The following is a 25,932-nucleotide window of genomic DNA, read 5'->3' on the forward strand; positions in this document are numbered from 1 at the left end:
AATATTATTTATTTATTTAATGGTCAATATGATATAATTTTGTATATATTAGAACTTTCTATTTTTTCATTCTTCATCGATTGTTTCTTTTAGAAACATCGATCTGTTGTATTCTATTTAATGATCTTTCTGATCATTTGTAAATACAATTAAGTTTTTACCAATTACTTCTCAGTAATATTTTCAATGCTTTCCACAAGTTGGGTGAGTTATTAAACAATTAATTACAATTTCACTAATAAGGTCTAATGTTAAGAAATAATAAAAAGACTACTTAGTGTAATAGCTCGCTGGAAAGGTAATGAAGTGCTTTCAAAGTTTCATGCCTAGTTAAAGGGGCCTTTGCACATGAAATGTTATTATTATTTCAAAAAAGTCATTTTTGAGGGAAAAGGAAGAATTATAATTTTAAATTACAAATTCTCTCCTAAAAAGCTATAAAAAGAGCTGTCGGTGCTCATTTGTGCATAAGTTTAAGATTTCTCTTACAAAATGTTGCTGGATTGAACTTGCGAGTACTCACTCAAATCATTTAAGGACAAAAACCTTCATTTGATTGCTAGTTCCAGACCCTATTGTGGTTATAAGGATTGATTCTTGTTTACATTGTACTTCTACGGGAACCAGATCTAGTGGTCACCTAATCCATTTTTTCAGACCTGATTTTTTCCTTGAGGAAATGATACTTAATGGGGACACTATACACCTGGCACTGTATCAGAGAATCCACATTATTAGGATTGAGTAGTGTCGAACATTACCATAAGCAGCACCATTTCATTTTCCATATTATTGAGTTCCCATTTCAAACTCTACTAAGCTGAGTGAGAAGACTGTGGTAGGATGATTCGCTGTATGCAGATTCATTGTTGGTTTCTTTTTAAGTTCCTTCTTCAAACAAAGATTTATAATAATAATGGCCAGGTTGTAATCAGCTGCAGTTTTGTTTTCAATTATGCTGTTTTACCCTTTCCAATTGACTTGGAAGTACTTGCTATAGAGGTGAACTGAGGTGAATCTTTACACTGTTCTTTCTGAGGAAGAGGACTGATTGCAGCCTGTATAGCTTTACATTGATTTACTTATGTTTGGCTGATCAGCATTGGATGTCCTCTGATCATTTTATGTAACCTCCATTATATCACTATCTATCTCAGTTAGAGCTTCAAAATGATTTTCTTAATGTATTTAATTTGCAGGTGGGGGTTGTGGGGGCTATGCTTTCACCTTTTCTGGCATAAGCGCACTGGAATGTCCTTTTTGCTTCGATATCCATATTTTTCTCTTGATCAAGATTTGGTTTGGAGATTGGAAGCTGTTTATTTGTTATCGGTTATTTGCCTCTTTCTCAAAGTGACATTCATCTCAATTTGTTTTTGGCTGATTTGTTGTAGTTGAATAACTATTTGCTATGTTACCGGTTCGGGTTCGGATTCGGGTACGGATTCGCGGATTCAGCAAAAAAAAAAAAAAAATCTTGGGTACGGGTTCGTCCGTACATATATATATATATATATATATGGTCAATATATACAATCCATACAAAAATAAAATATACAATATGACTTTCCATACATAAATGATAAATGATAAATGATAAATCCATAATTATTAATTGCCAATGCCAATAAATATTCATTTATCACAAATGTAATCAATAAACTAATAACTAAAGTCTAATATCATATTCATAATTTGCAAAAAAGATAATATTCAAGTTTCAAGTCTTTTTTAAAAAGTCATAAAGGGACGAATTAGAGTTTTATTATAAAAAAACTATTTGAAAAAGTCTTTTTTAATTGTTTTTTATTGTTTTTGTTGACCCGTGGGCCCCGTCTTTGGGAAACCACGGGCCTGGGTTCATGCAGGTCCTCCTAGGTTCGACCTTTGCTGTGAACATGTACATATGGCAAAAGTTTGTCTTAGACAAATAGTCTAAGTTACTGGTTCTGGTTCTGGTTCTTGCCCGGTCAAGGACCCACAAGGAACCCGGCCACCTGGGAAGGACCCAAGAGGAACCCGGGGAGAACCAGGACCGGGCAAGAACCAGAACCAGAACCCAGGCCAAAAGGGGAAGAACCAGTAACTTAGACTATTTGTCTAAGACAAACTTTTGCCATATGTACATGTTCACAGCAAAGGTGACAAAGTTGATGTTCTTGTTATCCACTGGCTGCTCACATTCAATCCCACCCATATCCAGATAAGTGCTGTACAGCAGATGCTTTTCTATATCTAAGTTCACATCAATTCTGACTCCCTGATGTTTCCTCAATTTGGATATTGTGCCATATTATCTCCAACAATTTCCCTAAGAGATTTTTCCTGCCAGAATTTACTAGGGACTAAGGAGAGATTTACCCATAGAGAAGCAGTATAATGGAGATCTTCAATGGGATTGAAAGCTGGGAACAACATTTTATGAAAAGACCTGAATTTTCAGAAACCAGAATCCTTCCTAAAAATCCTGATCCTTTCCTTGCTTTGTGGAGAACATTGATATAAAGTGTTCATTTGGCATCACTGAGATGTTCACTAATGTTACTAGTTCCCAGTCCCACTTCTCTTGAACCCAAATCCTCAAGGTTTTGGGTCCTAGAAGGGCTCCTGTTAATCTGCAAATCAAAGCATTTTCTCTGAGCAGCCATAGGCTATTTTCCATTTCACCCACGGAAGTGTGCTTTCAGATGTTTCCAAAGTCTGAGGTAGCAGCCATTATCTTACTTTGTCGAAAGGAAGGCCCGATGATGATTTCCTGAGAATGTTTCTGGATGAAGTACTTTAGCTCCTCTTTGCAGATATGATTTGGCTACCAGAGAGTGTAATTCTGAAATTCAGCTTCTGATGAAGAGCCATAGGGAGTTGGAATGAGATCATGGGCCCCCTCAAAGAGGTTTACCTTTATTATGACTTGGCTATTGGTCACTATGAAAGAAAACTTGCTGGTTTGGGTAATGAAAGTAAGATCAGATGATGGAGGGGAGGGCATGAGACATGATAGTAAGTGATGACTTTTCTTAATGATAAAAATAAGAATTTCAAATACTTGGGAATAGTGCATCTATAATAATATTGATGCATTTGAATCTTTGATGTACTATAACAAAGTTCTTGACATATTATTTATCTTTGAATTATTAACTTTGCAAATCTGACTGAACAGCCCTAATAGATAGCATTCATAATGGTACCATTTTACCATAAAAATATAGTCAAAATGAAGAAACAAAAGAGAAAGAATGCAACGCAGCTTGATGAATGTCACAAATGATATTGCAATCAATCAACCAGTGCCAAATAATGAAGGGCTTAACATATGCAGAATGCACCTTTTTCGTTGTTCGGAAGCTTCCTCTTCATGACGTTGCAATGCAAGCTGCTCTCTTTGAGATTTTGTTAAAAACACAGGCTACAAACAAAAAAGACTTATCAATATAACATTTTAAAATAACAAAGTTGGAAAAGCAAGCATGTTGATTACAGATTAAGGGTTGGCTAGAGGCTTACAGACATAGAAAAATTAATTGAGGATAAAGCTGTAAAAATGTATTGTAAACACTTTTCCTCGCAATTACAACTTTGCTTTGAGCTGTTTAAATGAGTTTCAATTAATCCAACTAACACACTGCCTTATCCTTGTACATCTATTTAAACCAAATAAATTAAAAAATGTAAGACAATCAATTTCGGCAGCTATCTCCTTTGTTTCCCTTTGCAGTCTATGTGTTTTCCTACTTAATTTTTGTTGGTGCATTTTATTTCCTATAGATTTAGTTTATTTTACTTGCATTAGTTTGCACCTGAGTTGAACCTACTTAGCTAGGTGTTATCATAGCTTGCATACTTACACTTAGCAGACCAAATAAATTTCAACTTGGGAAATTAAAAAATTCTTAAATTTCTTTGAAAAAAAACTTATGCACAACATGTATAAAATGTATAATAGAGATTTATATTAGATTTAAATACAAATAGAGTACAAAATCATATCATCATGAGAATAACATAGCCTCTTGATAAATGATATGAATTTATAATGATTGCCGTTAAAAACCATCATCATAGATTGTATATCCATGAAAGTTACAAATTACAAGAACTTACAACTTCCTCTTCCCCATTATAGTGCACAATTGGGAAAACGGTGTAGTCCTCAAATTCACTCTTTGAATCTACTATAAACTCACCGTAATCCACTTTGAACTACTCAAATGTTGGTCTGAACTTCTGTTGTCCACATCAAACTAATTATTGCACATCACACAAATTTTAGACTTGGACTCAGTTGCATCTCCAATCTTCAATTGCCTTGTGCAATTCTGCTATTGTGACTTGCTTTTTTCATTGAGATCTTCAGTGATAGCATAGTCAACTATGCAAGTCTAAAATGGCACTAAAACCTTAAGCTTGCCAAACTCACTTGAGGATCTAGAGCTTCAAGAGTGGCATTGAGTTGCAAGTTTGTTTGGATGAATGGTAGAGCAAATCCAAGCTCACCATTGTATCCAAAGGGTCCAAATAATTAATTTTACCTATCATTTCATCCAAATTGAATATTAGGAGTCAAATCTACAAGGGTTTGCATTTGGGAGTTACCTATATTTTCTGGAGGTCATGCTATTTTTATAGCATTTTGGGTCAATTCTAACCTTGCTATCACATCCAAAGTGCCCCAAAACCTAAGGATTGTCTATCAATTTAACCATTTTGTACAACTTTACCCAAAGCCCTGCAAAAAATTTCCTAAACCCTTGTCATACAAACCATGCCATTCAATTGCACAAGCATTGTGTAGGTGTTTAAATATTCTAAAGTGATTCTAACCTTGCTATCGCACCCGAAGTACCCCAAACCTAAGGATTGTCTATCAATTCAACCATTTTGTACAATTTCACCCAAAGCCCTGCAAAAGTTTTTCTAAACCATCGTCATACAAACCATACCATTCACTTGCACAAGCATTGTGTAGGTGTTAAAATATGCAATCATGATGTCATCCTCACATAGGTCTCCAAAAAAAGTGATTTTGGATTAGTTGGAAATAAGACTTCAAGAGCTTTCTGAAAAATGTCACAATAAGGATTTGGAGCAGTGTTAAGATAGATAAGATGATAAAAAGTTGGCCCTGCTATTCTAATTTTTGATGTATTTTTTTATGACAAAAGCAAGCAAAATCATTATATCTGGTTATAACTTGCAATATTTGAAGCAAATATTTTCTAGACACCATTCAAGGTGCTATTTTGATCATTTTATGTCTTTTCAAAGCTCCTTTTCTACAATTCTTGTATTTCAACTGCTAAATTTTTTTATCACCCAATTTGAGGGTTTGTAAAGATAGTAAATTAAAACTTTTAGGGGGAGGGGGGTTCACTTTTTTAAATGCACAAACAATTCTAGGGAGATCATGTATTAGAACTCTTCTTTTTTAAGGGGTGGGGTGTAATGGGCTAAGGAGGGTTCACTTTTTTGAGTGCTAATATAGTTATATGGAGACCATGTATTAAAACAAACCACGTATAAAGTGTCACTCTTCTACTTCTCTAGGGGGTTTATACAAGTTGCTTTGGAATCAATGAATGGATATAAAGTCCTAATTCTGTGGGTTTCAATCATGTTTTCAAGTATAAAACTTTCATCTTTTGTCATCAAATTGGATCAAGAACTATGGGGAAAAGGAATCAAAAAATCACTACCTCAAGTAAGATCTATTACCCTGTCTCTTTGGACCATAATCAAGCAATTGAATGGAGATCTTGAATCTCCATCATAAAGTGAAGTTTCCTTGTAGAATCTTGCACATTTGGACAATATTGAGACAACTATCAATCCTCCTGATAACCCTTTGTCATGCCCCCACCTAAGGAGTAGTATTAACCTTATGTTAATCAACAGAAAATTTGTCTTATTTATAAGACATCACAAATTTTAAATTCATACAAGGCAACGATCAGGGGTTAACAACAGCAATGATCAGTGTCTATACAAATCGCACAAGCAGCAATTTATAAACCTAGCGATTAAGATATCCAAAGATCCTTAAGCGGATTAAGGAGTGAAAATGGCAACGTTTGGTGAAGAGTTGTCATTAAGGATCGAACATGAAGAGACACAGTTAAGAAAGGGTTGTGACCATTCTAAAGGGGCAGCCACTTCCAAAAGGTTGTCTCTCCTCCTCAAAGAGACATAAAGGTATAAAATAGGAAGGACCACGATGAAGGAGGGACATGAAGGAAAACAATCAAATAATTATCAAATCAGGTCAGGGAATCAGAATTGAATCCCTCTATCATGACCAAAATTTTCCTCTATCCCACTGATTCTCAAGTGATGTTGTGTTGTTCACACGAGACTCTACTTCTTCCTATTCCAAAATTATTGAATCTCGTTGGCAACCAACATTTTGTACTCCCTAAATGATAGGCAGGAAATTCATATTGGTCTTGTCTTCATCAATTGCAGTCCTTTAAATAGCAACTGGTTCTTTGCTGTGTGTTTATCAATTTTCAATATATATGCCTGTAATACAATTCCCAACACAAAATGCCCATCCAAAAGCCTCACTCCTTTGACCTCAACTTCCTACAGTTTCCTCCACTTTAGGGTCCCTTCTTGTATCAACATATCAGATGGTGACTTTATAATTTATTTTTATTTTTTTTTGAATAAAGGAAGGGTCAAAATTTATTCAAAGCAGAAGAAGTACAAAGCAAGGGCATCAAACAGACCTGTCAAGATCCACTAAGTGATCTAACTGATGAGACAAATCTAGGGGTAATTGACCATTATCCATGATATACCAATTATGCATGTGCTCAGAGGCCCATTTGGCGAGACAATCGGCAACACCATTCCACTCCCTAGGGATATGCGTGAAAGAAACAGAAACCAAAGAATCACACAAATGAAGAATCTGGTTAACAACCAAACTCAACTGCCAACTAACATCCGTAGAATGTTGTCGAGTCAGCAAATTCACCACCACCTAAGAATCTGATTCGCAAATGAGCCTACTCGAGCCAAGAGCACAAGCACGCTCCACGGCAAATAAAATGGCGAGAGCCTCCATCAAATTATTAGTGTGACAACCTTTATAAATAGAAAAGAGAAACTGAATGGTCCCCAAGCTATCTCTACCAATGCCGCCAATACCAGCAGGACCAAGGTTTCCCCGAGAAGACCTGTCCGTGTTAATTTTTAGAATGCCCTGTTGAGGAGGACACCACCTCCCCACCCGATTTATCTTCCGAAGAGGGTGTCTACATCTATTTCTCCTGAGTTGGCGTTGTGGAGGAGGAAGATGGGGCTGGTTGTAGTAACTAACATCACCTGGATCCACAACCTCAGACAAATCACATTTTGCAGAAATAGTTTCTCCCAAAGAGTGGAGAATTTTCCACCACAAGGGGTGGGTTCCCAGCAACACATCTTGAAAAATCCGACGATTCCTCTCCAACCATATATGCCAAAAAATAAAAGAAGGGCCAAGAGACCAAGCAACTTGAAGAAAAGAGGTTTTGGTCGGTGCCTTGCTCCAACGAGCAAAAAACTCAGCCAAAGAAGAGACATGCCAACGGAATTGGTTCCCCAACTCCCACCAAAAGTGCCAAATAAGTCTAGTACAGGAACATTGAAAGAAGAGATGAGAGACACTCTCTTCACTATTACAACACAACACACACATCAAGGGGCCCTGAAAACCACGCTTACATAAACTATCCCAAGTGAGGCACCGGTTGTGGACCACCAGCCACATGAAAAAATTACACTTTGGCCAAGAGAACTTATACCAAACTTGCTTCCACCAAGGGACCTGAATGTTCCCAAAAGTCTGCCGCACCAACTCAAGATAGCCAGTAGAAACTAGAAAACTTTCCAAACAAATCATTACTTGCCCAAGCCAAGACATCATTCCCCGCCAAGGTGGTACACTCACAAGACTCAAGAATTTGAGCCAGCTCTTTTCTATCTTCTGCAGAACCTCCAAGTGGCCATTCAGAAGGATTTTTCCAATGAGAACGAGCCACCAGCCCTCCATTATGAGCAATCTTATGATGAGCAACAGTATCCCAACTAGCAGCAGTAAACATATAAGAAAGGGACTAAAGATGGGGATGAGTAGAAAGGATAGGAGGACGACCATCCCAGGAATCCAGCCAAAAAAGAGCTTGAGACCTTGTATGACAGATCCAAAAGAGCCCATTCTTAACTAACTGAGCCCCCAGATCATAGAACCACGACCCTCCACAGGAAAGTGAGGAACATCAAACACATTAACATTTGGAAGATACTTATGGGTGAGAATACGAGCCCAAAGTTGATACCAACGCCAATATAACTTAGCAGCAAGAGCTTGCCCATTTAAAATAGTAGAACGTAAACAAAGTCCACCCTCATTCTTAGGCCTGCACATAGTGTCCCACTTAACAAGGCTCCATTTAGCAGTTGACAAAGTACCACTCCAAAGAAATTGCCAAGAGAGGGTATCAAATTCCTTAAGAAAATACATGGGAGCAGCTTGAACAAAACATCTGTAAGTAGGCAAAGCTTGAATAATAGATTTTAAAAGAGTCAATCTAGCAGCAATAGATAGCCACCGATGAGTCCAATGATTAACCTTCTGACGCAACTTGTCAAGCAGAATCTGCCAAGAAGACCTGGGGTGTCTTCCAACAGCAAGAGGAATGCCCAAATAAACAAAGGGAAGAGACCCAACCTGAAACCACAGGATATCAGCAATCCGCCTCTGAATGGCCTGAGGAGTATTAAAGAAGAAGATGGAAGATTTATGCTCATTGACTTTCTGACCTGAAGCAGCAAGGTAAATATCCAAGGCGTGCCGGAAAAACTCAACTTCCCTAATACGAGCCAAACCCATAAGAGCAGTATCATCTACAAATTGGAGATGTGAGATCTGTGGCAAACCATTGCCCCATTGCCAACCATGAATAAGGCCCTTAGAAGCATGAAACTTAAGAAAACGGCCCAGACCCTCAGCCATAATAATGAACAGGTAAGGTGAAAGAGGATCCCCTTAGCGAAGACCACGAGAAGCCCCAAAAGGCTCCGAAGGTTCGTCATTCACAATAATCAAGAAAGACGAAGAAGTGACACAACTCATAGTCCAATTCACCCACTCTATGCTAAAACCAAAGGCTTAAAGAATTTCTATAAGAAAACTCCACTTAACTTTGTCATAAGCTTTGGCCATATCCAATTTGATGAACATAGATCCCTCCATTGAGGTCGCCATAGAGTGAATAACCTAAGAAGCCACCACCACCCCATCCAAAATTTGTTTACCAGCCACAAAACCCCCTTGTTCCTCCGAAATCACAAGAGGAAGACAAGTTTTGAGCCTCTCTGCAATCAGCTTAGTGATAATCTTATATACCACATTACAGAGAGCAATCGGGCAAAAATACTCATGTTTATCGGCACCATCCTTTTTGGGGATGAGAATCAAGAAAGTAGAATTCAAAGCTTGGAGCATCTGCTTACAACGAAGAGATTCCCGAACCACCTCCACCAAATCCAAATTAATAATATCCCAAAATTCCTGAAAAATTCAACAGGAAAACCATCCCAACCTGGAGCTTTACCTTTGTTCATTCCAACACAACATCCTCTAACTCAGGCAATGAAATCGGACGAATGAGAGAGGCATTCATAGCATTGGTCACCAGAGAGGGAATACAGGAAAGAATCAAATTCTCCTCGTCCACAGCAGGAGGGGAATCTTCAGTAAAAAGATCAGAGTAGTATTGACAAGCCTCACGAGACATAGCTGACAGAGACGAAATTTGAAGTCCTTCTGAGGTAACCAAAAAGGAAATATACCCCTTATTACGACAAGCCTGAACAGAGTGGTGAAAAAAAGCAGAATTCGTATCCCCTTCCTGAAGACAATCAACCCGAGCCTTTTGTTTCCAAAAAATCTCCTCACGAAGCTCCCACTCCACATTGCGCAAAGCTTGGGATTCCGCTTTTCCAAGACCATCCGAGAAACCATTATCCCGTATCTGGCGAGTAATCACAGCAAGACATTCCAAAGCACTCCTCTTCCTGGACTTAAGATGACCAAAGCATGACATATTCCATCTCTTAAGGTGATATTTGACATATTGAAGTTTCTTGACAAAGAAATACATAGTTGTGCCAAAAGCAGGGCCTCCCACTAAGTCATGCAATGAAGAGTCCCGAGGCCACATAAGCTGAAATTTAAAAGGAGGATTCTTTGGAGCAGCAAAAGAAGAAGCAGAAAATTTAATAGGCTAGTGATCACAACCTTTCCAGTCTAGAATTTCGGAAATAGTAACCAAACCGCCGCCAACCCAAAAACAAGAGACAAGAAACCTATCCAACCGTTCAGAAATAGCTTCCTCTCCACTCTGTCTATTATTCCAAGTAAAAATCCCATTAGAAGGCTTAACATCCACTAAAGCAAGCAAATCCACCTGAACTCAAAAAAGATCAGAAGATGGACCCAATCTAGGCAACCCTCCTCTCTTCTCCTCCAGACTCAACACTGAATTAAAATCACCTCCCAAGATCCAAGGAAGATAAGGAGCACAAGAGTAGACAAACCTAAGATGTGCCCAAAGCTGAATTTTACCTCGGATATCAATTGGAGCATAGGCATTAGTAATAAGAATAGTCTCCCCAGAGTCCAATGCGGAAGCAACCATGGAGATAGAAGAATGACTAGAAATCCACCAAAGGGGAGCAATCTTACGAGGATCCCAAAAAAGAGCCAGACCTCCAGAATTATCGTGAGAGACAATGCATTGACATTGGCCGAAATACCAGATACGAGAAGCATACTGAAGCATGACATCAACAAAAACCTTAGTCTCCTAAACACAGAAGATGTCCGGAGAATGAACGGCAATCAAATCATGAATATCCTTTTGACGGGAGGTGCTATTCAACCCCCTTACATTCTAAGAGAGAACAATCATATGGAGGAGATGGGGAAAAGTGAGCATCAATGGTCTTAACTGACCCAGACTCCACCAATAAATCTCCAATAAGTTTAATCCTTTCAAGATCCTTCTTTCGCCCAGCTGTAGAAGGAGCAAAAGAACCTTTCTTGAGAGGGTGTTGTTGCACACCGAGACTGTGAGAAGAACACTTACTCCTATCACAAACTACCTTAGCCAAATCTGCAAGAGCCATGTCCTCTTGCAAAGGCTCATCCATGGTCACATTTTGATCCTGAACAACATGTGGATCATGCACCATAACAATATCTTGTGAAATGTGGGGATCAGAACCTGAATCCTTATTCAGAATAGCATCCACCGGAATTCCCTCCTCTAAGGCCTGAATTCAATACCTCAAACCGATTGAGGCCCTCATCAGTTTGCCTATCATTGAAAGATCTTTTCTGCCCACGATTCCTTGCCCGAGATTTAACAGGAACAAATCCTTCCTTATCCTTACCCAAATAAGTATCACTCATTGGAGCTTTCCCTGTGTCTGCTTCAGCTTCCTTAGGCGGTGAAGAAGGAGAGGACCTATTAGAGCGTGAATTTTTATTAACCTTAGGACATTGCCATTGAAGATGTCGATATTCATGACAGACACGACAGCAGAAAGGCAAGGACTCATAATCAAGCGGCTGAACCCAAGAAGAGGAGCCAAGACAGATTTCAAGAGAATCTGGCAAGGGGTTATTCAAGTCAATTTCCACACAAATACGAGCATAAGAAATTACCTTACGATCAAGGGTTTGTTGAGCAACCACAACAGGCTTCCCAAGCAGAGCAGCAATCCGCTACAAAATATCATTCCTCCAAAACTCCAGTGGAAGTCGCGGTAGACGAACCCAAACAGGAACCCTAGAAGGTAATTCCTCAGCAAAATTAAAACCCATACCCATATGCCAGGGTTTGATAAATAGCCCCGCATGATTATAGAAATAGGGTCCTCCCTCAAATACCCGATTTTGATCAACAAGGTTGGAAAAAGAGACCATAAAGTAGCTAATCGCAGCGAGCATAATATCCATATCACCCTCAACCTGCCATGATCGTCTTATCCAGGCTTCCAATGCCGACAGAGAAATACGAATGCCAAGAAATTTGCAAATGAGAGCGTGACGACTCCAATACGAGACATCGTCCATAATTGAATCCAGAGAAATAACCAGAACCAGACGATCTTGACATCTAGGGAAGCAACCATTAACTTTCTTCATTTTTTAGCCCTCACCCTCATAAAAAGACTCTAGTTTTTGTGCATGCAAACCCGAAGAAGTGCCATGCAGACACGAAGAAGAACCATTCTGGGGCACCTCAACACCAACTACCACCAGACTAGCGGATACCAACTGCGTCGCCATGGGCAAAACCACCGATAACCCATGCACAAAACTGCTCACTCCCCACACCCACAGTCAGCACACAAACCCCAACGCACAGCACTTCACGCACACAGACAGGCGGCGCGGCTAGGGAAGCCCTAGCGCGCACAGGAAAATCTCTATCCTGCAGCGTTCATTTTCCATCCCGAATCGTCAATCCCTTCGGCCCAGAATAAAAACACCTATCGACTTTATAAGTAAATTGGCATAGAAATTGATTCTTTTTGTAACCAATCAGCAATAACAGCTGCCAAAACAGCAGTGCAAGCAATTTCCCCCATACAGTGTTCACCTAGTTGAGTGGTAGAAACAAAAAATATCTCAGCAGATGGACTCATTTCTCTATTTCTGCTAAGCAATTCCTTTTGTTCCCATTTGCCTATTACAAAATTATCAACTCCAAAGTCTGAAAAGTCAGCTTTATGTGACATAATCCCAATATCACTTTGATAACAAAGTACAAGAATCGGTTGTATAGAAGAACCTACTTGTTGATCAACATCGTTTCTATCTTCTTGTTTATATACCCTGTTCAATAGCTCTACCAATATTCTGCAACTAAACTTCCCCTTTCTCCATGTAAGTAGGCTCCATTGGAATGTTTGTAGAACAATACGATCAAAAACTGAAAAAGATGGCTCCTCAACAAGCTTAGGAATTGGTTCCTGTTGTGACGTATTCACACATCGCCCCATTGCAAATGGGGACCCCTACTTTTTGCTTTCCGGGGTTTGTTTTTCTAGGTCTTTTAGGGTTTTGTCTGTTAGCCTTTGCATTCTAAGTGTTGCCAGAGGGATCGCTAAGATAGCAAGCTCTGTTTTAGCTAAAGGTGAGTCAGTGGATGCTCTGGGTTAGGGTTTCTTTGAAAGTCTTCCTTAGGGCTTGGTTTTGCTCTTGTTGCTAATTGTGTCTTGCTTGGTGAGTGAATATCCTCTTTGAAGGTCTGAGTTAGGTCAAGTTGGTGAGTGATGAAGTCTGGAATGTCATCCTGATCTTCAAATGCCCTGAAATTTGGCTAAGTCTAGAATGTCTTCCTGATCTTGAAATTTGACTAAATGTCTTCCTGATCTTGAAATTTGACAAAGTCTGGAAAATTGAAGAATCCTCCAAAAACTAGATTTTTCATTATAAGTCCTGGAGGTCCGAAACCACTCTCAAACATCCTTTACGGTATATATGGAATATAACTTAAAGTATAAGGAAATGTCACTTATACTTCAATGTTATATTCCATAAATGAATCTTGATGGAGAGGCTAAAATGTCAAATTTCGCTCCTGACCCTTCAAAAGGGTCCAGAGCGAATTTCAATTTTGCTTCTGACCCTTCCAAGGGGTCCAAAGCGAAAATTCACCAAGGACTCAGGATCTCACCTAAGACAAAGAGTGGTTGAGCGAATGGGCAAGGATATGGAAGGATATGCATCAAGGTGTGAGTCTAGGCCAAAGTCAAGTCAATTCCAAAGTGAATCAAGCCTAGAATAGGAATTTCGCTCGACCCTTCCAAAGGGTCCAAAGCGAATTCCTTTGTAAGACACTCTACATTGCCCAAAGTCATGAACTAGCTCATTCCCAGGCATTTGTGAAGGCAAAACACTTATTTGGAGTGAAGAAATGTGAAAATGAAGTCAGGATTTGAGGCCAAGGAGGAATTTCGCTCCTGACCCTTCCAAAGGGTCTAGAGCGAAATTCATATAAAACCCTATTTTTCACAAAATCTTGAAGCTATGTGTCAACTTAACGAGCAAATTTGCATGGTCATGATGGAAGGAAGCCTAACAAAATGTGTCCAAGGCATGAAAAGGAGAAAGGAAGTAAGAAATTAGCTCAAAATGAGAATTTCGCTACTGACCCTTCCAAAGGGTCCAAAGCGAAATCCTCATTTGACCCTCAATATTGGCCTAAGGCATTGAAAATGAAGACTTTTGAGCCAAGTGGATAGCAAGTGGACTTGAATATGGCAAGAGGGTGAGTTTGATCAATTTTGAAGATGGATTGGATGAAAGAAGTGAGAAATCAATCAAGAATGTGAATTTCGCTCATGACCCTTCCAAAGGGTCCAGAGCGAAATTCTTAGAAGACACCTTTTTCTTCCTTGTTTGCGCTAAAAGTCTTGTTCTTTGGTCATAGTGGGGTAGGTTGATATGTTTTGGCCTTAGGAAGTGATTGAAAGTGTTGAAAAGTGAGGATCTTGTCCAAGATTGTGAATTTCGCTCCTAACCCTTCCAAAGGGTCAAGAGCGAAATTCTTCATAAGCCCCATGTGCTTCCAAGTTTAGGCCACAAACCTTGTTCCTTGGGTGAAGAATGGTGTATTTTTAACTTGTAAAGAAGATTGGAGTTGAAAAGATGGAGAGTCAAGCCTAGACTTGAAATTTCGCTCCTAACCCTTCCAAAGGGTCCAGAGCGAAATTTCACAAAACCACTCTTTTCCCTCAATTTTGGGCTAAGTCAAGTGGGGACTAAGGTGAATTGAGATTGGGGATGTCCTTAGGAGTGACTTTGAGTTGCTAGCAATCAATGAATTTGAAGGAATTGAGCAAAAACATGATTTTCGCTCCTGACCCTTCCAAAGGGTCCAGGGATAAATTCTTAAAATCACCTATTCTCCCTTCAAGGCAAGTCAAGTCTTTGGTTTTTATGGCTTGGGTGGATGTGAAGTAGCGTTTCCTTGACCTTTGAGGTGAATTGAAGTGAAAAATGATGAAATAAGACTCAAGAAGGAGAATTTCGCTCCGGACCCTTCCAAAGGGTCCAGAGCGAAATTCCTTAAAACACCCTTTTCCTTTCATTTTTATATCAAGCTAAGCCTAGACCAAGGTGGGAGAAGTTGGGGGATGCCCCTAGGATTGCCCTTGAATGGATTGTTGCCTCCAAAAATGAAGATTCTAAGCTTGGACAAGGATTTTGCTCCTGACCCTTCCAGAGGGTCCAGGGCGAAATCCCTTATAGGTCCTGTCCATGGCCATGGTTTTTAGCAAAATTCTCCTTTTTAGCCATTTTGAGGTCAAGCAAGTGTTGTTATGTTAAGAGATAGATCCAAAGGTGAGAATCAAGTAAGAACAAAGTGAGAGAAATGGAGTTGAATGAGGGAAAACAAGCAAGAAATGAATTTCACTCCTGACCCTTCTAGAGGGTCCAAGGCAAAATTCTTCAAACCACCTATTTTTCCCTTGATTGAAGCCAGAACTTTGATTCCTATGGCATGATTGGAAGATAAGTGATGTATTCTCACCTTGCAAGATAGATTGGAGTGAAGGAAATGAAATATCAAGTAAAAAACTTGAATTTCACTCCGGACCCTTTCAAAGCGTCCAGAGTGAAATTCTCAAAATGTCATTTTTCCTTCAAGTTTGTGCTAGGCCAGGACAGTGATCAAGGTGAATTGGACTTAAAGATGGCCATAGGCATGTGTTTGAATAGGTTATGAGTCCAAGAGGTAAGGATTTTGAGCTAAAGAATGAATTTCGCTCCTGACCCTTCCAAAGGGTCCAAAGTTAAATCCTCAAAAACTCCATTTTTCTCCAATTTTGCATCAAGCTTGATGTTGGTTGAGATTAAAGGGATCCTTAGACATGCATTTGAGCAAGTTGTGGTCACAAGTTGTGAAGATTTTGTCCTAAAATGCAAATTTCGCTCCTAACCCTTCCAGAGGGTCCAGGGCGAAATCCTTTGAAACTCCTATTTTTCACCTTGTTTGAGCTAGGCAAAGGGCTAGTTGTGAGATTATGATGAGAAGAGGTTTGAAGGCTAGGCCTAAGATTATGAAATGATGAAATGATGTATAAATTGGCCAGGAATGCAAATTTCGCTCCTGACCCTTCCAAAGGGTCCAAAGCGAAATTCTTACAAGGATTGTCCTCGAGTAGAATCTTGAGCAAACTTCATTTTGATAACTCTTATTGATGATTTAAGGTAGAAAATGCTATGTTAGAATGAATTTATTATGTGTCCTTAATCATCTTATGGTTTGTTTTGCAGATGGGAGGAGACCAAGCCAGGACAAGGACGACCTCTTCCAGTCCATCATCATCAAGGACATTCCACATGCACAAAGAGAGGACTCAAGGTGCTTTGAAGCGTTGGGAGACTAGGGGTGTTCAAGGAGTTCAAGTTAGCCTCAAGACCTCATTCTACCACAAGATGACAAAGAAAGGCTTTGCCAGCACTTCAAGGCAAGATATGCTACTGGAGAAGGAAGACTTGACAATAAGGAAGCCTGGTCAAGCAAAGGAAGTACATCATTCATCATATTAAAGACAAAGGAGGATCAACCAAGTCACAAGCATTAGACAAGGTGGCATCCCAGTCATCATTCCTTCGATCGAATTGGTCCACCTCAGCAAGACCACATTCAATGTATCTAATCTATCGGAGGCGGCACAAACTTTGGTGTACCTACCCTTGCTTCCTATTGGTCCTCGCTCCGAGAATGTAATTTTCTAATTGGCTAAGGAAGTTTGTTGTAACAAACCCTAATTAGGGTTTCTATCTTGTAATCCTAGCCATTGATTTTAAGACAATCAAAGCCATCTGTTTGTAAAGGGTTCTCTATATAAAGCCCTGGCTCCTCATTTGTAAAGGTTAATAGTTAATAGTCAGTGAATAGTTAGAGACAGTCAATAGTCAGTAGTGGTAGTTCAAGAGCAATTAGTTTTTTAGGGTAGAGTAGAAAGAGAAGGCAAAGATTGTTGCCAAGATATTGTTGCTAAAGACTTGTAAACTTCATTGAAGAAATGGTGAATTCTATGGGTTGATTCAACAATTTGCATGGTCTCTATACTACTCAAATTTGATTTCATGTTATTAGGTGAATGGAAGAAATTTGTATGATCAACGGTGAAATTCGTATATCCATACTACTAGCGGTTTGTTGATTGCAGACTTGCCTAGTGTAGTCAACTGAAATCATTCAACTTAACCTTAACTTCAATTATCGCTTCTTCATCGATATGCATCAACTTGACGGTGTCTGTGCTTGTAGCGGTGATTTGAACATCATAAAGCTATCCTTAGAAGATCGCACTAGCCTTGTGGAGATGATCATAGCATGTCAAAGCAAGACTAAGTTAGAGTTTCATCAAAGGTCATCCATTGCTCCTACATTCTTAGTGTTAGAATTAGATTCCTCTCCAACCCTTATCCTTTTTTCCTTTTTTAAAAATCAAGGATCAAAAAAGACCCACGTTCCAGTGATATCCAAAGCAAATCAGATGTTCAGGTCATCGAATGTAAGTCCCCTTGTGATTCCAACAAAATCACATCGTACCGCAAAGAGCTTATCCACGAGTTGAGAACCTACATAACAAAACCTTGAAGTTTCTCCGATTGATCCTTTTGCGAAATTTTCAGCATTCAGGAACTTTATTGAAGAGAGGATAGGATACCTCTGGGTATTTTATTCTGTGTTTGGTCGTGTACAAAAGACACATCAATAGTTCCATATCTAGTAAACCATCTATCATACACCCGTCGCCTCCTCTTGAACTCAGAACAGTTGCATCTTCAATAACAAAGTTGGCTGCATCCAAGGTTCCATAATTGAGGGACTTCCTAAATATGTGCCCATCTTTTCCATTAGCTCTAGCCTTCTCACCGTCATCAATAGAACCTGAATCAAGCATATCAATGGACTTATTTCCTTCACTCCTTGGGGGCCATTCCTCATCACCACCCTCCTCTTCTTCAGTAGCCTTATTAGTTTTCTCCGCTAAAACGTATTCTCTCAAAATCTTCATACTTCTTAGACCTGCTCTAGAAGTAAAGAAATCTGCTTTATTTAATAACAAACTTCCTCCCAAGAAAGGTAACATTTGAGCTACAACCCTAGGGTTAGGATTCGAAGCTTCTTGAGATGTTTGAAGCTTCATAAAGTCAATGGTCTTTGCAAATGCAGTAATGACGTATCCATGATGAAAGGCTTCATCTTTGGTTCTTGAATTGAATTCGAATTTGGGATCCCATCCATTGACATTGAAGCCAATAAACAGGTGACAAAGCAATTGTTGGGGCAATTGACAGAGCTTGTCCAACTGCAGTTTATTGCTTCCAGGCCACACTTGTATCATTAGGAAGACTGTTTTCTTTGTATCCTCTTTGCTATCTAACCCACAACGCTCAGTTGGGATGAGTTTGCGAACAACATTTGTGTCTACATGCATCTGCTCATGTTTAGCAGCAGCATGGCATATTTTAATTTCAAGGTTTGCCTCGGATCTAAGATTGCTCATCTTTACTTTGAGTCTGCCTATAGTGACATCATTTTAGAAACTGAGGGGTAACCAAACCATGACCCACCACTCCACATCAAGTCTTGGATCTTTTGTGAAAAATCTTTCAAGCACTTCAATCAAATTTTAGATTGATATCAATCTCAGCCTTTGCCTTCACCAGTTGGTCTTGTTTAATCTTCAGCTCTTTGTCAAAATATTCACCATCATTTTCTTCCATCATTGCAACTGATATTGATGAAAACATGATAATCCCAAACCTCCTAGGTACATTATCCTCTAACATGTGCTGCACACTTTCAACATCTTTCAGTCCAGGGCCAGTGGAAAGCTTTATGACGTCAACAACATGATACAGCCTTTTGCAACTATGATGAGGTTAGACAGGGAAGACTGGCTCATTCCGCTTATCCAAGTTACTTTGCCACTGTCTATACACCAAATCTGGATGTTCTTCTTGCTTGCTCAACACAAGAGAATCATCCCCTGTATGCTCCATCTCCATGTCTTCTTCCCTTGGAAGAAATGGTGATTGAAGATAGGCCTCTCTTTGTCATCTCGGTTTATCTATATGATTGCAGAGTTCCTTAACCTCTTGCAAGTGCTATCTTGTTTGGGCAGCCAGCAACTTTGCCTCCCTAGCTTTTTGTAGCCATCCATCAAACATATTTTGTATCTTCTTTGCATCTTCCATGCTGAAATATACAAACTCAGACCTCTTGTGGCTTGGATCCATAGCAAATACCTCATGTTTGGCTTTCAAATCTTGGGTGCCAACAATGGGAGACTCCATAACATTATCATTTTCATGTTTAAGGGCTGCCAACTCATGAGTCTGCATAGGTAGGGGACTGCTGTTCCAAATCAGGAAACCAGTCCTTTCCTCTTGCCTTTGTGTGATGCCTTCATAGAACTTGGTTACTTCTCCTTTAATGAGTGGACGATTATCCACATTGCTGGTTCAAGAGATGTCTCCAACTGAAAACCAAATGTACCACCTGTCATAACTTCTGTCCCATGGTTGCAAGTTATACCTTCGTCTTCTTTTCTAAAAACTCCACATTAAAGTCCCACAATTTCTTCATCCATGTTTCTACTCTTCACAGTCAGGAATAATGAGGCTCTTTGGATGTGGCTGCTGTAGATGATTTAGATGATGAGGAATGTGTCAAACTCAACTCCAAACAAAGCTCAACAACTTGATTTTCTGATCCTTGAAGGGCCATTTGAGTATTCTTCTAGGAATCCATAGTAGTCTTAAGCTCATAGGTAAGCTTATGTACTTCATCTTCTTTTCTTCTTAGAGTATTAAAATATAACTCATTAAGCTGGAGATGATGATCTCTATCTGAAAGTAGGTATAGGTAATTTGATTTCATCACAGCCAGAGCTTTTTTGAGTACCTGTAAGTCTGCAAGAGATAGTTCTCCTGCCTTTGTGTCTCCCTTGAGCCTTCCAAAAATAATCTGCCATTATCATGAGTATCATCAATGTGAGTTAGAGTTGCAATAATCATGTCTTCAATTAACCTCAATTGACCTTCCAAGTGATGTGACTCCTGAGGTCTATCATATTCAAACAAATGTTTTCATTTGTCTTCATAATCATGCCATTCAGGAGCAGCTCCCTCATACCTATCAATCCAATCTTGAGTGTCCTCCATGCAAGGCTCATGTGATGACAAACGATTGCTGGTCAAACTCAGAAAATCAGAATGATGTTCCTGCCTCTTCAAGGTGTCTTCGTTGTCCTTTATTGCATCTTCTTCCACAGTAAGTTGCTTCCTCTTAAGTGCTGATCTATGAGGTGTGTCCAGCTGAAAGTCACCTGTTCTTCTAGCTGCCTTAGCTATCATTAAACTAATCCATACCTGCACCTCCTTAATTATTATTTTATTTGCCTCCAACCAACACCATGGTGAAGTACCCATGACAAACCAATTATTATCAAATTGTAGGACCTTATTGTTAGGCAATCTCCTCGTCTCTACAATCAGCTCTGTCAGGCAATATGCCTCATATGATCTTAACAAGTATTTCTCTAGTCCTAGTGTAATCATGTGTACAAAACAAGGGAAATCAATCTCACTATAGGCTATCATACCTTGCATGTAGCTGGAATCTGGACATTGGATTGATTCTTGTTTGTCCAACTCCATACTCACATAAGGCTGAAGTGAACTTGTGAGCATGGTTTCATCCTCCTTGGGGCTTCCACATGTTTGGCTGAGAGTCCAAACTTCGAGACTTGTTAACTGATTTTCATCTTTTCCTTGAACATTAGTAGGCTGCAAGTCATTCAATTCCTCTTTCTTTTCCATCCTTTCTTCAATAGTAACTTCTGAATTTTCTTGTTCCTTAAATATTTCTTCTGGCTCCACTCATCTCATTCATTTCAGACTCTCCATCCAACCCATCTTTAAGACAATACTCTAATTCATCATATTTAGAACTTGTGTCATTAGCAAACTCCTCAAGCATTTTAAGCTCTCCATCCACACAACCATCAACTCCCTCTTGAGTAGACACAATTTGACATTTTTCATTTCCGGTTGAGATTTTGATTCAGCATCCATTTCTTCTTTCCTCTTTCTTATGTAATACCTGTCAAAAGATTCAGTGGCTTTGACATCTTCAGGTTCACTTGAGTATTCATCGAACACTCTGATTATCTCCTCATTCACAGGTATAGTATTTCTTGTCAGACTTAGATATTCCTGAAATGTTAGTAGATTTTTCACCTTTTGATATCTATTATACCATCTGGCAATTTTAGAGTCCGCAATTTCGTTTTCCCTTTCTTCCATTTCTGTAATCAACCCTAACATCCCACAGGCTGGCAGAATTTTTGGCTCTGATACTACTGAAATGATCTCCTTAAATTTTCAATTGAAGAACTCAGGAAAAACAATCAGTGACAAAACATTGCAGTCTCGGAGTTTAACAAAATTACATTAACATAGTCTACTCACAGTTATAGAGTACAATTTTCTGCAATATGTCTTCAGACTTTTATATATAAAAATGCATTTCAATCATGACTTAATAAAGATGGTATAGGTCTGCTCCCAGAATCAATCTGCTAACTGAACAACCTAATGCAGTTATCTGCAACTCAATGCCTATGTCCTGATTAGTTCCAATTTAGCGCTTATAGCCAGTGTACCTTAATGGGGCACATATCCAATCTGAGGTCTTGTAACTTCTCTTGACCTGTATTAGCTTCCGTACCCGTGTTTGTTTTTCCTAATATTCCGCTGCTTGGAATGGCGAGGTCACCATGAACCGGGTCTGATCGAGCTGTAACCTTTATTTGCTCTGTTGAAGACAAAGGCAAAGCCAACAAAATAATCACACCTTCCTTCAGCCGCACCTTGTCATCTATACCTGGATCCGCTATCCATTTCGCTCAGAAAAGGGCTCCAAAGCAGAGCTTCCAGGTTTTCGTCTGGTCACTCCTAATGCATTTGTTTAATGCCCGATTCATAGATTTCTCCGATTCCCTCAAATCCCTTCTATCTCTTTCCATGTGCCTATCTTGTAAGTGTATCTTAGAGAAATAAGCAACAGCAATGGAAAAATCATATTTGAGGCACAATTTCTTCATTTAGTGCAGCATGTGTGTTGAGGAAATTGGCGATTGCATTTGGCATTGGTCATGCCCATGGCCATATCACTCGTCACATCCCCTTATGCCACTGGACACATATAATCAGAGATGGCCATAAATTTAGTAATGCTGGACTGCTGACAATCTTTCATATCTTCTTGTGAATTTTTGGTTAAGAAACCAGTTGAGTAGAGCAAGCTGTGTAAGTCTGAGAGCCAGAGTTGCTATGACTCAAGGGAAGTGATAGTGAGAGAAAATCTACTTCTCTTCTTTGGGACTCAGTTCATGGATGGCCTTAAAAAAATTGTGTAAACTCCTTGTCATGCCCATTCATTGCATCATAATTGAGAAGTTGTTTAAGTAGATTATTATAATCACAGTTGAAGAGATAGGCATCCAATGCATCATGACTCTTTCAGTTGCCTTGCATGTTGAAGGAGTGACCTTGTAAGACCTGAATGTATATAAATGTGCATATCATTTATCCTCATGTAAATACTAAAGAATATTCTTAGTAAATAACACATGAATTCTCTTTTGCTACAATCATCTTTTTCTATATATGAATTAATTGTGGTTAGTATCGTTTGAAGAGAATGCTGTAAGAGATTGATGCCAGTGCATCATATGATTTCCTTATTAGTTAAATACTTTCGATGCCTAGTTCACATTCCAATGAGACATATGGGTTGATATACATGACTTGATGATTGCGCTGTAAATATGCTATAGAAAGTGTAAGAAACCTGGAATGCCGCAGTCTCTCCCTCTATGTTATCATGATTACCTTTTTTCATAATTGAGGGTCATTCAAAGCTTGTCAAATTTTATAACTGAGAGCAGCCAGAAGAAATCAAGGAGCAAGTTGTGCTAAACGTTCACATTTTAAAAATCTTGTCTGGACTTACTTGCTGCCAAACAAATGGCAGTGACATCATCATTTGCCAGAAAGAATGTCCAGACTGCTGATTAACTGATGAATTTGTTTCATTGAAACAGTATAAAATTTCTGCCACGACAGATGCAATGTGTTGACCATCCTTTTGACGATTTTGCAGTATCCCGGGCTGTTGGCAGGTACAAAACTGTCAAATGGCTTCTATTTCATGTTGGATGGTTCCATCTTATGCCACATGTAGCTGGCTTGTTGAGGACGGATAATGTAGTTATCCTCTCCCCTTAAACCATATGAGGATAAGCATATAATTATTTGAACATTTAGTTGGGTTCTCTTGAAAAAATTTAATGCGTCAGTTGTCAACCCTTCTTGTTTATGTTAGGTTTTGCCTAATGGGGCAAGGTTGCCACTATAAGGAGGACGATAATGCATCTAACTGCAGGTTCTACAAAAAAAAGGAATGTTATTCCCCTTTCTATTTTTCTTTATTCTATAACACAACTTATTTCAGATTTTACTGTTATGCCAGACACTTTTCCTAACACAAGTCACCCTTTTTATATAAACATGAAAGCATGAATTTGAATTTATATATGGATATTGCTTGCAACAAAGGAGGATATTAACATACCATTCTTAGCATAACAGAACAAATACAATAATCAATAAATACATGCAAGCACAAGGCACCTTCTTGGGAACTGATAATTCCCCTGCTTCGTCCAAAGCTCGTTTCATGATCTGTCACTTTGCCAGGAACTAAGAACTCAGCTGCAGAAACAATTGTAAGGTGATATGAGCCCAACTATAGCTTTGCTCTAACTTAACAGTTATTATGGAACTGAAATTGAAGAATGAATATCTAGTCATACAAATCAAAACATGTAAAAAACCTGAAAGTCTGAACTATAAAGCAATGTGATGAGTAAATCCTATGCCACAGCATTCGCCGTTCATCAAAATCTTAAAAATTCGTTTGAGTTCACCTCACATTCGTACGGAGAATGGTCTGAAAAAAATTTAAAGAAAAATATCTTTAAGTGAATATTCAAAACCCTTGGAGCGATTGCAGAATGCATCCTTCGCGCGAGCAGGTCTTCCAGTTCAGCCATCAATAGTTTTATTCCCGTCGGCTGTATTAATATCTTTTTTTATTACGCCGAAGGCGTTTCTTATATGAGATGCACCAGCTGACTTTGCAAATCAATGGTCCATAGTGTGTCTAATGAGTTGCGAGACGATCTCAAAGATCGTGACCATCGATCGCTACTTACCTAATCTACATTATTTCGAACTGATAGAAAGGCAAAGGGAGCAGAAAGATATGGCGTGGAAAAGATTGGAAGATTAAAGCCTGACAAACTTTCGTAACACATGACCAACAATTTTCAGAAGAACACAACTTTGTTAGGTAGAGCATTGGCACGGGCAGTCACTCGTAACAATACAAACAACGTATATTAGCTTAATAAATGGAGCATGGAGACTACTTTCCATTTTCTGCTGTTACTAAATAGGAAAGGGGGACTGTAATGTACAGGGATATGAAGCAATCCTTCCCATCTGTGAATAGAATCTCCGATATTCAAAAAATACCTATCTGGTAGACAGAAACTTAACTAAACTACCAAGTTCTCAGCAGAAATGAGGATTTCTGTATTTTGTTGAGAAGGTATACTGCTTTGCATTTTTTATTTGGTTTGTGAATATGGAAATCGATCCAAGACAGAAAGGAAAAGTCTTAGTGTAAAATAAACAGAACTTTTAGAACCTTTCTTTCTGTGGATAAAATAAACAGAACTTTCAGAACCGTTTTTTGTGGATAAAAAAATATATGTTTATCCAAATAACCCAATCTATACTGAATACTGCCATTGTTGCTACAGCTGCATCAATGGCCAAAATGGAAAAAACTGCCCAGCAATAATGGCAGATAAGGGCATCTTCATTCAGCCCTCCCGACATCATGGCAACCATGAGTGTTGCCTCAATTCCTTGGCACATTAGAACCCTCCCCACAACAGTTTTACATTAGACTTACTGAACATTTGAACCTAAATGGAAGAGACTACTTGTCCCAGAGAGGTTTGTGGAAAATTGTGGGTAAACGTAAACAACTTCTGCTTTATCTGTTCAAGCTATTCATTTTTTATTTTTGAGATTGATTTCCTTGCCAGAGATTCCAGTCATGCTATTTTGCTTTGTGTGGACGCGGCTGGATTGAGCGCAATTTACAGAGAGCGCCATCTGTTGGACACTTTCCTAAAGCAAAAGTGTAGAAGAAAGTTGGAATCAATGGAGAATGGTAGCAAATTAGATAACCTGGGTGGGATAGACCTCTAGGTCAAGGTTGAAGACGAGAATGGGAACGCAAATGCTGTCGTAGAATTTTTCTCGCGGAAATCTGGAGGCGTAGCTCTCAGCTTCGACAAGAAGAGAAAGGCTTTCTTAAGATACCATGGCTCTGGCTTCGACTTCTACTTCCGTCCCCCACCACGTCTCGGTATGCAATTTATAATCTAGTTGGTACCTAGCGAGGAAAAAGATGATGTGATTACAATCTCACCGTCTTGAAATTGTTTGCAAACTGGTCTACAACTTAGTATTAACTGCTATGATATTATTGAAACTTCATTTGCCTTTTCTTGAGGACTGTAGGTTTAATGCTTTGCCTATGAGATTATGAGTGGCAATTTTCTAATTTAATTTTTTTGCAACAGTATTAGTATTTGCAAGTATATACTTAGTGCAACAGTATTAGTATTTGCAAGTATATACTTAGTGCATTTTATGCTTTATGGTAAGTTTGGGCTTTGTATCTCTATATCACT

At 39.0% G+C, this 25,932-nt stretch overlaps 1 protein-coding gene across 3 annotated transcripts in view; it reads right to left on the minus strand.

The window, feature by feature from the left end:
* The window catches only part of LOC131052678 (DEAD-box ATP-dependent RNA helicase 21), a 218,892-nt gene extending 193,237 nt beyond the window's left edge, over positions 1–25,655 (minus strand). Inside the window, exons 1-3 of one of the 3 annotated variants that reach the window (XR_009107493.2) lie at positions 23,995–25,655; positions 23,792–23,872; positions 3,330–3,409 (exon numbers count right to left, since the gene is read on the minus strand). Coding sequence is in view for 2 of the 3 variants with exons in the window: in XM_057987254.2 (XP_057843237.2) it covers positions 3,330–3,409; positions 23,792–23,839 (128 nt within the window). In the remaining variant the exon portion in view is untranslated. The remainder of the gene's footprint in view (positions 1–3,329; positions 3,410–23,791; positions 23,873–23,994) is intronic. The other 2 variants (XM_057987254.2, XM_057987253.2) reach the window with 2 other exon arrangements.
* Between the last annotated feature and the right edge of the window lie 277 nt (positions 25,656–25,932).

The sequence above is a fragment of the Cryptomeria japonica genome, chromosome 5 (genome assembly GCF_030272615.1).
Source record: "Cryptomeria japonica chromosome 5, Sugi_1.0, whole genome shotgun sequence".
NCBI classification, from domain to species: domain Eukaryota; kingdom Viridiplantae; phylum Streptophyta; class Pinopsida; order Cupressales; family Cupressaceae; genus Cryptomeria; species Cryptomeria japonica.